The sequence below is a fragment of the Nelumbo lutea genome, chromosome 5, assembly GCF_056320005.1.
Source record: "Nelumbo lutea isolate HS-2025 chromosome 5, American lotus-T2T, whole genome shotgun sequence".
Lineage (NCBI taxonomy): Eukaryota > Viridiplantae > Streptophyta > Magnoliopsida > Proteales > Nelumbonaceae > Nelumbo > Nelumbo lutea.
The window spans coordinates 59,811,809-59,826,128 of record NC_142688.1 but is presented as its reverse complement, the minus strand read 5'-3'; the positions used below and the strand labels follow the sequence as shown (position 1 = coordinate 59,826,128).

The 14,320-nt window shown below is 40.7% G+C and overlaps 1 protein-coding gene across 2 annotated transcripts in view; it reads right to left on the bottom strand.

The window, feature by feature from the left end:
* LOC148852647 (Methylthiotransferase) overlaps nucleotides 1-13,991 on the bottom strand; it is a 32,849-nt gene extending 18,858 nt beyond the window's left edge. The window contains exons 1-7 of one of the 2 annotated variants that reach the window (XM_088944265.1): nucleotides 13,585-13,991; nucleotides 13,113-13,491; nucleotides 12,993-13,031; nucleotides 6,115-6,206; nucleotides 4,233-4,482; nucleotides 3,947-4,066; nucleotides 3,791-3,866 (exon numbers count right to left, since the gene is read on the bottom strand). In XM_088944265.1, the coding sequence (XP_088800391.1) occupies nucleotides 3,791-3,866; nucleotides 3,947-4,066; nucleotides 4,233-4,482; nucleotides 6,115-6,206; nucleotides 12,993-13,031; nucleotides 13,113-13,295 (760 nt within the window). In that variant the 5' untranslated portion in view covers nucleotides 13,296-13,491; nucleotides 13,585-13,991. Of the gene's footprint in view, nucleotides 1-3,790; nucleotides 3,867-3,946; nucleotides 4,067-4,232; nucleotides 4,483-6,114; nucleotides 6,207-12,992; nucleotides 13,032-13,112 lie in introns of both variants that reach the window. The other variant, XM_088944266.1, reaches the window with a different exon arrangement.
* Between the last annotated feature and the right edge of the window lie 329 nt (nucleotides 13,992-14,320).

Here is a 14,320-nt window from a genome sequence, read left to right as displayed (position 1 = left end):
TTGGTTGTTGTCATGAGTTGGAGGGCTCTTCTTCCTTCTATTGTAGGTAACTCCGATATCTTTCTGCTGCCTGTTGGAGGCTTTAGTAACATTTTCCACATCACTAGTAGTAGCTGGGCCAATTGGATCCTCACTAGATTCATCTGGGATACCACAACTAGGAGGATCAAGAGGAGAAGATGGAAGATCCGAGGCAAAGAGGGGCACAAAGAAATGGGGAATAGAAGAATCAATCGGAGGGTCCTCTTCCATCCTACTAGTCTCCCCCTAAAGAGGATTCGAGGAAGATTGAAAGTAGGATTGAGACACAAAGAACACCACATCTTTTGTGACATATCTTTTCTTGGTGACTAGATCATAACACTTGTATCCCTTTTGAGTAGGAGAATAACCCAAGAAGATTCCCTTTGTAGCTCGAGGATCCAGTTTTGTCTTCTTTGGATCTTTGACATGTATGAAACATACACACCCAAAGACTCTCGGTGGAAGAGAAAAAACGGAGAGATGAGAGCAAAGAACCAAAAATGGAATCTTCATTCCCAAGACCTTAGATGGCATTTGGTTTATCAGATATGATGTAGTGAGGATTGCCTGAGACCAATAGACTTTTGGAACCTTGTGTTGAAATAATAAAGCTTGTGCAGTCTCCAATAAGTGTTTATTCTTGTGCTCAGCAACCCCATTCTGTTTGGGGGTACTAGCACAAGATGACTGGTGAATCATTCCCGCATCCTCCATAAACAAGTGTAAGGATCTTTTCGAAATATTCAACGGCATTATCTGACCTGAATTGCTTGATTTTCTTGCCAAATTGTGTTTCAGTCATTTTGCAAAATGCCATGGTTACCCGCGGCACTTCATCTCGTGTCCTTAATAAGTAGATCCATGTGCATCGAGAATAGTGGTAAATAAAACTGATAAAGTATCGATAGCCATCCACAAAAACAATGGGAGAAAGACCCCAAACATCAGAATGCACTAAGTCAACTTGCATTCCTTACACTGTGACTTGTTGCTAGGTTCCCATTTGTCGAATGGCCCTTCTGATGCTTATTCTCTTTCCTCAATGCTGCTAGTTTCAAATGAGGGTAGAGAACCCAACAGTTCTCTTTCACATGTTTTTCTCCCCCACAGTGAGTACACCTCAGGTGTCTCTTGTCAAAGAACTTGTTCCCCCTTTGGCTTGTAGAAATGAGAGCTGAATGTTCTATAGACTAGTCTACTGGTTTAGTCTGGGCATCAACTTGCATCTCCTTTCTTCTCACCTCTTCATTTCTCACAAGATAGTAGACATGATGTAGATCAGGCATCTCATCTCTTCCCAGAATTTGGGACCTTATGTTCTCATATACCGGATCTAGGCCAGCCAAAAATTTGAATGCTCTACCCTCTTCAACTTGTTTGTCGTGTTTCTCCTTATCTCTGGCATTCTCCCAGTCTATGATGAGGTGGTGATCCAGCTCTTCCCACAATCCTTCTAATGTAGCAAAGTATGTAGCAACACTCATGTCTCCCTGCTTCAGGGCAGCAATATCTTGATTCTGTCTATAGATTCGGGCATTATTCTTTTTCTGCCCATAGGTCTTAGACACCTTCTCCCATATCTTGGTAGTTGTGGAGAAGTGTTGAACCATCCTAGCTACCCTGGGAGTCATTGAAGCAAGCAGCCAGGACATGACTGTAGCATTCTCTCTTCTCCAAACAGCATATTCAGCACTCCCTATTTCGGGTTCTTTCTTCTACCCATCCAAATAGCCTGTAAGATCCCGGGATGTGATAAATAGCATGGCCGAAACAGACCATTCCCTAAAGTTGCATTAATCAAGTAACACACTTGTTATCTGTAGGCTGTGCAAATTAGGGTTCTCCAGATTAGGAGACCTCCCACTAGTCCTAATATCTCTAGAAGAAACTTCCCCAGATATGGAAGACATCTTCTCCGACTTGCAAGAGTACCAAAACTGTCACACAGGTTATGTGAAACCTCTTCAGACTTCCGGACCTTGCAGCACAGTAATCTCAGACCTGAGGGTCTGTTTTAGGGCTGTAATACCCTTCCCACTCTGCTGTACTGCTCCACTCACTACTGTCGCAAGCTGCCACTTACAGTTGAAGTGCCAAGCCAGAAAAAAAAAACCTTTGCTGTGTTTGGCCACTGTTGTTGCAACCCTGACCTAGCTGTTGTGGCTTCTACCACACACCAATCACAGCTATCGCAGGTTAACCTTCACCCACAAACTGCTCTAGGACTGCTGAAATCAGTCCTCTCCTCTAGATCTGTTTTACACAGATCTCACTTAGCCGAATGGCTACACCTTGCTCTATGTATCTCTTAGGGCATCAGCTACTGGGACTAACTCCCCTTGGGCCCTACAACCAAGGGAAACCCTAGGTATAGGTTCTGCTGTGTTCTACGATCAGACCTAGGGTTTCCTTGCAGTACCAAGATAGAGAGAGAAGTGCGAGACAGCTGCTGTAACCAGGCGAGAGAGGTGTTCTACGATCAGACCTAGAGCTCTGATACCATGTTTGCCGAGCTGAACCTGTTGAGAGAGCTGAGAAGAAGAAGAAGAGGAAGAAGAAGAGAGGAGAGTCTGATGTGTTCATCAGCCGGCACTGTTCACTAATATAAGAGTAATACATAATTTACATGAAAGGACCAGGATGCCCCTCATTAGTGATGGAACACCCAGTCTAATAAAACACAAGATACAATTAGGCCCATTAACTAGAGACTCTAATACCCAGCCCAGACAAGAGAATAACAACATATCAGCCGAACCAACATAACAGTCAGAATTCAGTGGGAGAGAAGATCGGCAAATGGGCTGGCAGAGCTACTAGCTAAGCAAGGGATGAAAAGGGGTCAATTTTTCTGGGCTACACTGTAATTTATTTTGACTTTTGAGGCTGCATCTCACACTTCTTGGGAAAACTAAATGTTGTATTAATTGTAAACCCATCTTAAAAAAAAAATTAACGAAATGCTTTATTATTCATCAAAAAAAGATAATGCTCTTTAAATGTTCATCAAACAGAAAAGTAAACATAGTAAACCCAAGTCTGGGAGCTGTAACAGACACAATGGATAAGATATGAAGAATGCCAGGAGAATCATGAAAACCTTCTATTTTTTATTGGTAACCAGAAAATTAATTAATTTGTGAGAAAAAGAATGGATTGCATTACAAGTTTGCCAAGCACCCCCCTTAATGTGATAGGCAAGCCCTCGTAATCCCCCTTCAGATAGGTCCACGTAAATTGTCAATATTATTCTCAATTCCTTAACCATCTTTTAATATCTCCCACTGTGTCTAAAAGTTCATAGATAGTTGGTATTGTTTTTGATTCAGCCCAGAATTGCTCTTGAATTCCATTCAAAGATATCTCTATAATCAAAGCTTCAATCAAAACTTGCAGTGGAGCTATCAATTATGCCCTTGTAGAATTCCTTGTAGACTCGGAACAAACAGCCATAATATGTCCATGGTTCTCTTCCTGTGCCTGACCATCTTAGATTGCCCAAACTGAAGCGATGTTGATGAGAACCAAATTTGAGAGATGGAATTCCTAGAAGAATATGGGCCCACCACTACCTGCCATCCCCAAATGATATCACCCAAAGAAGAAGGCAGTGCACTGGATCAAATCTATGAAAATCATTTAAGCCTGGCATTTGCTTGTTATTTAATCCAATCCATGTTAAGATAGTTCAGAAGCAAGAACTACTTTTGCTACCAGGAAAAAAAAAAGAGTAGAGTAACAATTAGAAACAACAGTAATGAATTACCATATGCTCCAGTATCTTCACTGCTTAGCCATATTTCCTTCACTCCATCAGCTATAACAGTCCGCACACGCTCGACCTGCAACATGTGTTGAAGCTTGAAATAATCTTCACCGGAAATTTTAAAGCAATTATCATGTCTATTATTTAGGTACTTACAAGGCTGTCCACAGTATAACTACCTAAATGCCCACGAGCATGCTTTGTCTTGCAATAAGTGCAAGCACCTAAACAACCAACATTAATGGGAAGAATCTCAATAAATTCGTTCTTTCTCACCTGTTGGAAGAACCACATTAATACAACTCTCTCAAATAAGAAAACAGAAAACCAAATGTAAGAATAAATGAAACACCAACTATAAAACAACGTAAGGAAAGATGGCATGGCCACAAGTTCCAACTCACAAGCACATAGTCATAATTGTTATGAAATGTTAAGATACCTTAGGAAGGTCAAGTGCAGGCAATGCCTTGCGGTTCAAAAGTCGCACTTCATGACCTTTTAGAGTCTCTTCTACAACTTCAACCACACGATCAATTTGCTGAACTCCAACTATACTAACTCCTTGTAATTCCTTTAGATCTCGACTGCCTTGAGGTACACATCCAGCCACCACCAATGGCTTTTTCGCATTCTTACATCTTGTAATTAAAGTATCCATGGCAGACTGACTAGGAGACTTTACAGTACATCTGTTTGTAGTATGTGGATTAACATCTTATAAGAATGTATTCATCAAAAAAACATCTTATAAGAATGTATGTCCAAGATCAAAATCAGAGACTAACTACATTTTCTTTCTCATAATACTGAAAAATACTCAACCAGATCAATAATTTTGAGTATTTTTCTTAAGAAAATTGGAATTTCCAAATCTAAAATGCAAGGAAATGATCTAAGAAAGATCAAGATACTGAGAAAATTTACAGCTAAGGTATAAGTGAACTACCAGCTAATTTACCATCTAAATGGTACGCCACATACTAGAAACGAAATAAGTCGGAAATTAACAGTATACAGGCATCTATACGTGTGTACATGCACCCATGTCTATATGCATACACACCATATGTTTCTCTATCAAATAGAAACAATCTTTTCATTTCAAGGTAGAGAGGTGTTTGGGAATCAGTATAATGTATCAAAAAAAGAAATGAATGAAAGAAATGAAGGCTTGAAGAACAAACAGCATTCAACCAAATAAATTGGGCCCCAAACTGGAGGCCACTCCTTCATTTTGGGATTTGAAACCCACTTCCTTCTACAATTTGCATTCCCACATGCTGACTTTCAAATAAAAAGGGCAGCCAAGTGGACGAGGCTCCCACCAATGCGGGTCTGGGGAAGGACAGATTTACGCAGTCTTTCCCCTGCACATGCTGGCTTTCAAATCCAGTATATAAATAACAAAATTATACTTATCACTTTAAAAATCAAATCTCCTGAATAGCATCCCAGCCCAGAAAAATCAAATCTCCTTGTTCTAATCAAAACAGACCAAGAAGATATACTATACCAGTGTAAATGGGCAAGAGAGAGAGAGAGACCAAAACAAGGCTCAACTGAAGAGCAAGAGGGCTGAGATCAATAGCAAGAGGATTGAACTTGCTCTGATACCATGTCAGTACAGTCCAAAACAAGAGAAGATGAACAGATTTGAGGTGTGTCTGATCATTTTTTACCACACTGAGAGGAACGTATTTATATTAATGAAAAGTAAAAGGACAATTCTGTCTCTAAGATACAAGAAGTATAATACAAAATAAAAGTGGAAGAATATGTAAAAACAAGAAGTAAAATTACAACTTTAAACCTCACTGTCCCCACCTCTACAGGAGTCAATGTGGATTTCTTCTAAAATTGGAAACATGGAAGTGACATCTGACATTTCAGAATGCCTTAAATCCCTTCTTAATCCCAAATCTCAATGCAACACATTGTTGGAGGCTGAAACACAATGGGAAACCAAGCAATCTTTAATGGAGGTTAGATTATAATAGTGAAGGAAAAAGGACCAAGAAAGGGTGATCCCCCCCACACACCAAAGGTTGTATAAAACAACTGAGCTTAGACCATCTGATGCTTGAAAAAATAAATCACAAAATGTAGCATAAAACAACTGAGCTAGAGTATAGCATCAAAATCCCAATATCATGCCTATATTGTCAATCATCAGTATGGTAACACCTATAAGGCATGTATAAGGCATGATAGTTTACTTGTAAGAAAATAAAAAAAAAAATCCAAAGAGAACAGACTAGAGTGCAGAAAAGTATGTCTACTAATTGTGAAAGAAAAACTGAAACATGAAAGATCATTCTCACGTATTTATCAGCCAGAGGTCAGACTCCTCAGGATTGTCACTCAACACATATCCAAACGCTGCAAGCTGACCAGCCATGTACTCGCTATCACTCTGATACAATGACACTAAATGAGTGCAAAGATCCAGAATGACAATTAAATTTGCAACTTAAATATGTAATGAGCAACAACTCTCACTATATGCAATAAACATACACACAAAACAGCAATGATCAGTCGATCAGATACATGCATTACTAAGGAAGCATAAAAGATAAATTGTGATTGTATTACTCAAAAGAAAAGGGAAAATTATAGTAAGAACTGGCTCAACATTTAAAATGACGCTGCAGGTTGGTTCAGAAACCAACAAAACTCTGACAGCCGTCTGCATATTTCAAATTATAAAAAACCTCACCATGTCATCAGAGGCTTATGGGGCTGTTGCCAATATGGGACTCTTAATCCGTGTAGAGTTAGATCTTATCATTTAAAAAAAAATCTCCTAAAAGTAAAGATGAGGTGCAATTTTATAATTGTTAAAATAGGTGTTGAAAGTCAAATGCTGAAAAGATTCAACACTTAAAATGGAACGATTTCAGGGGTATTTTTTATATCTGATAAAATTTTTGGGTAAAATAATATCAATGTCCATGCATCATCATTCAGTAATTTAGTGAGTCTCTGGTTGCTGAAATTCTCAATGGCACACTTTAAATAGGGTATTTTAGTGAATAAAAAGTCCAGCATCTAGACCTCACTCCCACTTTTAACATTATTAATAGATAGATGGAGTAAAATTACAATATTACATCCGATTACGAGATAAAATGCTTATTCTAAGACTCTACCCTCAAGCTGATGTGGGCGCCGGCAGCAGCAGCAGTAATTTAGTGCAGCAGCAGCAACAATTTAGTGTTCTCATCCTATCTTATCTATTCAGTATTCTTACCTTATCTGCTTTCAGTAACAGGGATTAGTAGGAGTCTTATCTTATCTTCAGTTCAGTAGGATAAATTAAGGGAGTCTTATCTTATCTTATCAGTTCAGTCTTATCTTATCTTATCAATTCAGTAGGATAGATTAGTAGGGAGTCTTCCTAATTAGTAAGGAGCCTTCTTAAAAGTAGGACTCTTATCTCTTGTAATCTCCTATTTAAGGAACTGATAGTATTCAATAAAGGCATCAAAATTTCAGTCAAGAAGAGAGTAAGGAGAGTTAGGTGATCTCTTGGACAAATCACCATTAGGGTGGCCAAGATAGGTTCATCAAGAGTAGGGAGGAACAAGGAAAAACAGGAGGTTTTCCCCGTGGACCGACCCGTGACAAGATCCTATTCGCAGGCCCATAACAATTTGGTATCAGAGCAAGGCGTCATGGGTGACCTTGAGCAGTTGAAGACTAGGGTTCAAGATCTGGAGCTCAAGATCATGGAAAACAGCACAGAGGTGTGTGAGATCAAGGACGACGTCCGAGAATTAAAGCGCTTGATGGAGTTGTACTTTTCCAGCAAGGAAAGGAACCCGGAAGGGGCTGCAACCACAACCGGCCGCCGACCAGATGTGGCAGAATCGTCGGGCGAGCAGCAGGTCGTTGCCCTAGCGCAGGTTAGCAACACCCAGAATGTCCCGATTAAGCAGGAATCCGATGTCGTCGAGGTGTCGCAGAATCTTGGGATTGCATATCTTCAAGTTGTTGTAGGTGCTGGGGCAAGTGCTGGTGAAGGAGCTTTTATGCCTCATGTTGCGGCTGCAAATGTTGCAAAGGAGTGTTTGTTAGTTGCAGTCAAATCAGATCCTAGGGCTGCACATATCTAGGTGAATCTTGCTAATGCATACTATTTGGCTGGTGATCATAGAAGTGTTGGAAGGTGCCTGGAGAAGGCAGCAAAACTGGAGCCTAATTGCATGTCAACTCGATATGATGTTGCGCTTCATCGTATCAAGGATGCAGAAAGGTCTCAAGATCCCACTGAACAACTTTCGTGGGCTGCAAATGAAATGGCTTCAATACTCAGAGAAGGAGACTATGCAACAATTGAGCTTCGGATAGCATGGGCAGGACTTGCCATGGTTCACAAGGCTCAGCATGAAATTGCAGCAACGTTTGGAACTGGACATAATGATTTGACGAAAGTGGAAGAGCGAGCTTTGTACACGCTAAAGCAGGCAATAGAAGAGGATCCAGATGATGCGGTTCAGTGGCACCAGCTTGGCCTTCACAATCTTTGTACTCAACAATTCAAGACATCTTAGAAGTACCTTAAGGCTGCAGTTGGCCGCGGCAAAGAATGCAGCTACGCATGGTCAAATTTTGGTATCTCACTACAGCTATCTGAGGATGAACCCTCTTCATTGGAACCCGATCCAGAAGGGCAAAATCATTCCACCTATCCAGGATTCCTTTTACTGTGTTTCAAGACACCCATCCTGAATTCGAGCTTGAGGACAAGCTCGTAGTCCAGAAGGGGAGCAATGATGTGGGCGCCGGCAGCAGCAGCAATAATTTAGTGCACCAGCAGCAGTAATTTAGTGTTCTCAGCAGCAACAATTTAGTGTTCTCATCCTATCTTATCTATTCAGTATTCTTACCTTATCTGCTTCCAGTAGCAGGGATTAGTAGGAGTCTTATCTTATCTTATCAGTTCAATAAGATAGATTAAGGGAGTCTTATCTTATCTTATCAGTTCGGTAGGATAGATTAGTAGGGAGTCTTCCTAATTAGTAAGGAGTCTTCCTAAAAGTAGGATTCTTATCTCTTGTAATCTCCTATTTAAGGAGTTGATATTATTCAACAAAGGCATCGAAAATTTCAATCAAGAAGAGAGTAAGGAGAGTTAGGTGATCTCTTGGACAAATCACCATTAGGGCAGCCAAGATAGGTTCATCAAGAGCAGGGAGGAACTAAGGAAAACATGAGGTTTTCCCCGTGACGAGATCCTATTCACGGGCCCATAACACAAGCTGCTTTTTTTATGAATACCCCTCAAGATAATTTATATATCTATTATTCCCAACTTGCCCAGAACACTAGTTAATTGTATTTTACAAATTGCTTTAGCTGAGATGTTTGCAAACTACCTCCTGTCTAAACATAGGGTATGCAGATTTCTCCAACAGCCACCTTTCCTCGAACAAAATGCCTATCCACTTCAGTATGCTATGTCCCCAAATATAAGCCCTCTAAACTTGCAATGTTACACAAATACCCTTGCTGTCTAGAAATATAAGAAGCTTTTAGGGGTGAAGGTGTCTCAATGAAGGATAAAGGGAGGGACAAAGGAAGAGAAAAATGAGTGAAGTGAACAAATTGGTTAGTGAGATAGACTTTGATAAGGAAGAGAGAAAGAGGAGAGGGAAAAGAGTGGAAGGTTCTTAGTCAAGGTTTAGAACATTGGACTTTAAGTTTGATTTAGAATGAAGATCTTAAGTTGGAATGTGAGAGGACTAGGGAGTGCAAGGAAAATAAGGCTGATAAGAGAAACCCTCAAAAAGGAGAAGTCAGATGTGGTGTTATTTTGAGAAACAAAACTTTAGGAGATAGACAAGAGATGGATTAGGAGTATTCGGGGTGCAAGGGGATTGAATTTTCAAGTCTCGCTGATTTGCTCCAAACTAGATAGATTTCCTTTTCAATAGATTAGGAAGTTATGTAGGAGAGCTTAGTTTCTCGAGCTTTGCCTAGAACTACCTCTAATCACTGCCTTATCTACCTAGCACAAGAAACTTCATACAGTGACTCTTCACAATTTAGATTTGAAAACATGTGGTTGGAAGACCGCACCTTTGTGGAGAGGGTTAAATCTTGGTTGCAAGGGCTCAAGGAGAGGTGTTAGTTTATTGAGGAGGTTAAAGAGGTTAAAGGAGAAGATAAAAGATTGGAATAAAGATCTCTTTGGAAAGGTGGAGTCTAAGGAAAAAAATTACCTCAAGGGTAGAGGAGTTGGATAAGAAGGAAGCACTTAGAATTCTTTGTGGGGAGGAAAGGAAGGAAAGGTGGAGGCTGAAGTGTGAGCTGGAAGAAGTATTAAGGAAAGAGGAAATTTACCAGAGACAAAAATCTAGGTGTAAATGTTTCTAGCAAGCTCCTTAGGTTGTGAGAAAGGTGAGTGGCCAATGAAATATTTGGGTTTACCCCTTAGAGATAATCCTAGATCTGCTAGTTTTTTGGCTCCGGTGGTGGAAAGCATAGAGAAAAGATTGGTGGCATGGAAAAGAAATTATATTTCATTGGGGGGAGAATAACACTAATTAAATCCACTTTAGCAAATCTCCCAATGTATTATATGTCAATGTTTAGGATGCCATAAAGGATAGTGAGGAAAGTTGAAAAAATCATGAGGGGTTTTCTATGGGAGCCAGGGGAAAAAAAAGAATGATCATTTGGTTAGATGGGAGAAGGTGAATAAATTGAAAGAGAAAGGGGGTTTGGGTATTGGTAATGTTAGAATGAAGAATCAGGCTTTGCTGGGCAAATGGCCCTAGAGGTTTCTAAATGAAAATGAGAAATTATGGCACAAAGTGGTTGCAAGCATTCATGGTAGGTCATGCAACGGATGGGATGCTGGTTGTCTATGTAGGGCTAACTTGGCTGCTCCCTAGAAGGCTATTCATGATATCCTCCCTATGTTCCTTAATCTCATCAGGTATGATTTGTATTCTGGTAGTAAAATCAGATTCTGGGAGGATTTGTGGATTGGGGATACTCCTTTAGGGGAGAAATTTCCTTCTCTTTATGATCTGTCTAGGTTCAAGGGAATGCCTATTTCTGATTTCCTAAACCATCATTCTCACTTGCCAAGATTGAATTGGAACCTTGGTTTTAATAGGAATCTTAGAGAATCTGAACTGCTTGCAGTCTCTGAGTTGTTAGGTTTGCTGAATTCAGTTTTTTTGGGGGAAGGTGGGTCAGATTCTAGAATTTGGGGTCCTAATCCGAATGGATCTTTTTCTTGTAAATCCTTTTTCATTCGATGATTGCCACACAGTCTTCTCTTCAGTTTCCAGTCAAAGAATTTGGTGCCATCCTATTCCCCCTATAATCAGTGCTTTTTGTTGGGAAGTCTTTCATGGTTGTATTAATACATTTGATGTACTTCAAAGGAAGAGGCCAAATAGGTGCTTGTCCCCTAACTGGTGTGTCCTGTGTAAGTTGAATGGTGAGACTACTATCCACCTTTTTTTTATCTTGCCCCTTTGTTGCTTCATTTGGAATTGGTTTACTTCTCTTTTTGGGTGCAGGTGGTCTTCTCCTGACCGGTTGGATGGTTTATTCAACCCTAATAGTTGCAGTGGTAAGACAAGGAGGGGAAGGATTCTCTGGAGGTGCACTAGAGCAGCAATACTTTGAACTATTTGGGAGGAAAGAAATGATAGAATATTTGAAAGTAAGGAAAAATGCAAGGAAGCTCTTGTGGAAACAATAACATTGAGGGTGGAACATTGGGTAAAAAGCTTAAAGCAGTTCTCAAATTTTAAAGTTGAAGACTTCTTCAGGGTTTGGGGACTTAGTGTTGCTTCATCAACTATGAGGCAACAGATTTATGAAACATGGTCCCCTCCAACAGAGGGTTGGATGAAGTTGAATTTCGATGGGAGTTGTGTGGGTAATCCAGGCCCTTCAGGTATTGGGGGGCCATTCGAAATGAAAATGGCTCCATTTTTGCGTTGTTCTCCGGTCCTGTGGAGGAGGGTGATGTAGCTAGGGCAGAGTTTCTAGCTGCAGTATATGGGGTTGAGAAGGCCAAAGAGCTGGGGATTAGTTGACTGATCATCGAGGGAGACTCAAAAACTCTGATAAAATGGTTGCAAAAAGGGGAAGGAGTGACCTAGCAGCTGAGGAATGATTCAGAAGGTTCAAATGGATGTCTAGAAATATGTCTATTCAGGTGGGTTGGGTTAGGAGATCAGCCAACAGATTGGCTGATAGCTTAGCAAAGCAAGGGGTTCAAAGAAGAGAGATGTTTTGGGCACTTTAGTAATTCTGTCTTGGGTCAGCTTCTGTGCTGATTTCTTTGTAACTTCTTGTTGTATATTAAAGCTTCTTAATTAATGAAATTTTTTAGAGTTATTGATCAAAAATAAAATGTCTTCCCACAATGGAACCACCCCAAGCAAAATTTCGGCTACACTGCCACAACATACACTACTCCACTAGAAACAATGCTGACAGTTGATGGCAAGACACCCCTCCACTGAAGCCTCCATTCAAACCCAGTCGCAACCCTCCATTTCAACTTTAGTGTTATCAACCTAGATATAACCTCTGCAAATCTCACGAATTGTTTGAATCACCGCTAAACACCACAGATGAAGCAGCAACCCAATCACCCTAATCCAGCACAAATCAGTGCTCGATTCCCACCCAGAGTTTAAAACCTTCAACCACCAGCCCTTCATACCATTCTCTAAGAATTCAGTAGACCTCCTGCTCTGACGGCAAACAGGACAGCGAAGCCCTATTCACGAGTTCACTTCCAAAGCCACCAACAGGCCCCATTTTCTACGGAGCTTTGCAACGAGATCTTCAAGTGAGAAAGGGGTCCCAGACCACCACCCCCCCTCCCAGTATTACCTCATTTTTTATACCATAATACCCAATTGGATCCAAGATTGAGAAGCCACCCACTAAAGTTGGAGGGCATATAAATGCTAAAAGTTTGATAAATGTGCTCGCATTTTGACATCTATATTGCATTGTTGAGGTTGGAGTCAGAAATTTTATTAGAGCTTGATCTCTTCTTAAATATCTACATATGCTTCTTTCTTTCCTGAGTTCTTCCGTCAAAAATGCTTGAAAATTATGATTCATGAACTGAAGGAGCATGATGCATGAACCCACAAACAAGCATGCGGTAACAAAAGAAGGGAAGAACAAATGGATGAAAGGGAAGACTTGCCTGGTTATGTGAGCACCCAAAAGTTTTCATGTAAATAGTCTGCGACATCAAGAATATCAGAGATAAGCATACAGAAAATTTCAAGAAAACAATTGATCAAGATTGACAGAACTTGGGAACCTGGGTGCCTGGTACTTCAGGTGAGGAAGTGGGTGAGAGGCCTTGAAGTTTAATGTTCTGCTCTTTGCTGGCATGGTTATTGGGCTTGTTCCTCCTGGGCTTCATTCCCACGGCCGTCAATGGCAAGCGAAAGCCAGGTGGAGCTCCTCCACTTCCAACTAACAAATCTTCTATGTCTTCCATAATCAAACACCAATCTTCTTCTGCTCACAACACCTTCGAAAATCCCGCCTTCACCCTTTCCACCCCCACCTCCAAACACTTCCAAAATCCAAAAACTCGACTTGATCCAGAACTCTATTGGAGTAAGTCAAGATCCTCTTACTAGGGATGGAATATCGAGAAACATCTATGCCAAGGCAATAAAAAGGAGCAAACCCTGTGTTCCAGTGTGATTTGGCATAAATTGGTGTTTTCAGAAAACAAGCTCAGCCCAGTATACCTACGATAACGACTCTTGTTAGAAGATTACCTATTTCCTGGTCGATTGCTGTAGGGATTTCATACGAACTTGACAGACTTGATTGAGTCAGCTCGGCCAAATACAAACAGGAAAAAAAAATGGCTGCTGCTGTTCCAGTGGTTGATCCCTCGCCTTTCTGTGATCAAGTTGGAATGCGTGGCGCGTGCTCAGGGAGGGAGTCTGTCAATTCAATTCACTCTCTCCGACACTCAGAATAGATGGTGTTCGAGTAATCACCATCTGGGTGTCCTATTTTCCTAGCCCATAACCCCCGAAGGGTCTGCAAAGGCGGGTTGCCCGACTTAAGATTTTCGACCACATGAGGCTCGGATTAGGGTTAGGGGGTCTATAAAAAAATGTGACCTAAACCCATTGAATAATCTCAATCCCAAGAAAGGTCTCAAGTCTGGCCAGTTAAGTTTGGCGAGATTGAGATTAAGGATTTATGTAGCAAAAGTTCATATCTCCACTCATATTTGGACACGTGGAATGCCAAGGGTATTATTGGCATAATATAGACCTTAAAGGGCAATTCTATCATTTTCTTTCTCACCTTAATGGCAGGCATTATGATCTCGAGAACAGATCTGCTCCTCGACCTCGTAGGCACATCGCATTGTACATTGAGAACATTTCTCGTATTTATGTGTTATTATTTACGGGAGATGTTCTCAATGCACAGTAAGATATGTCTGTGAGGTAGTTGTGAGGCGCCCTATGTGAGGAGCAGATCCCATGTCTATGA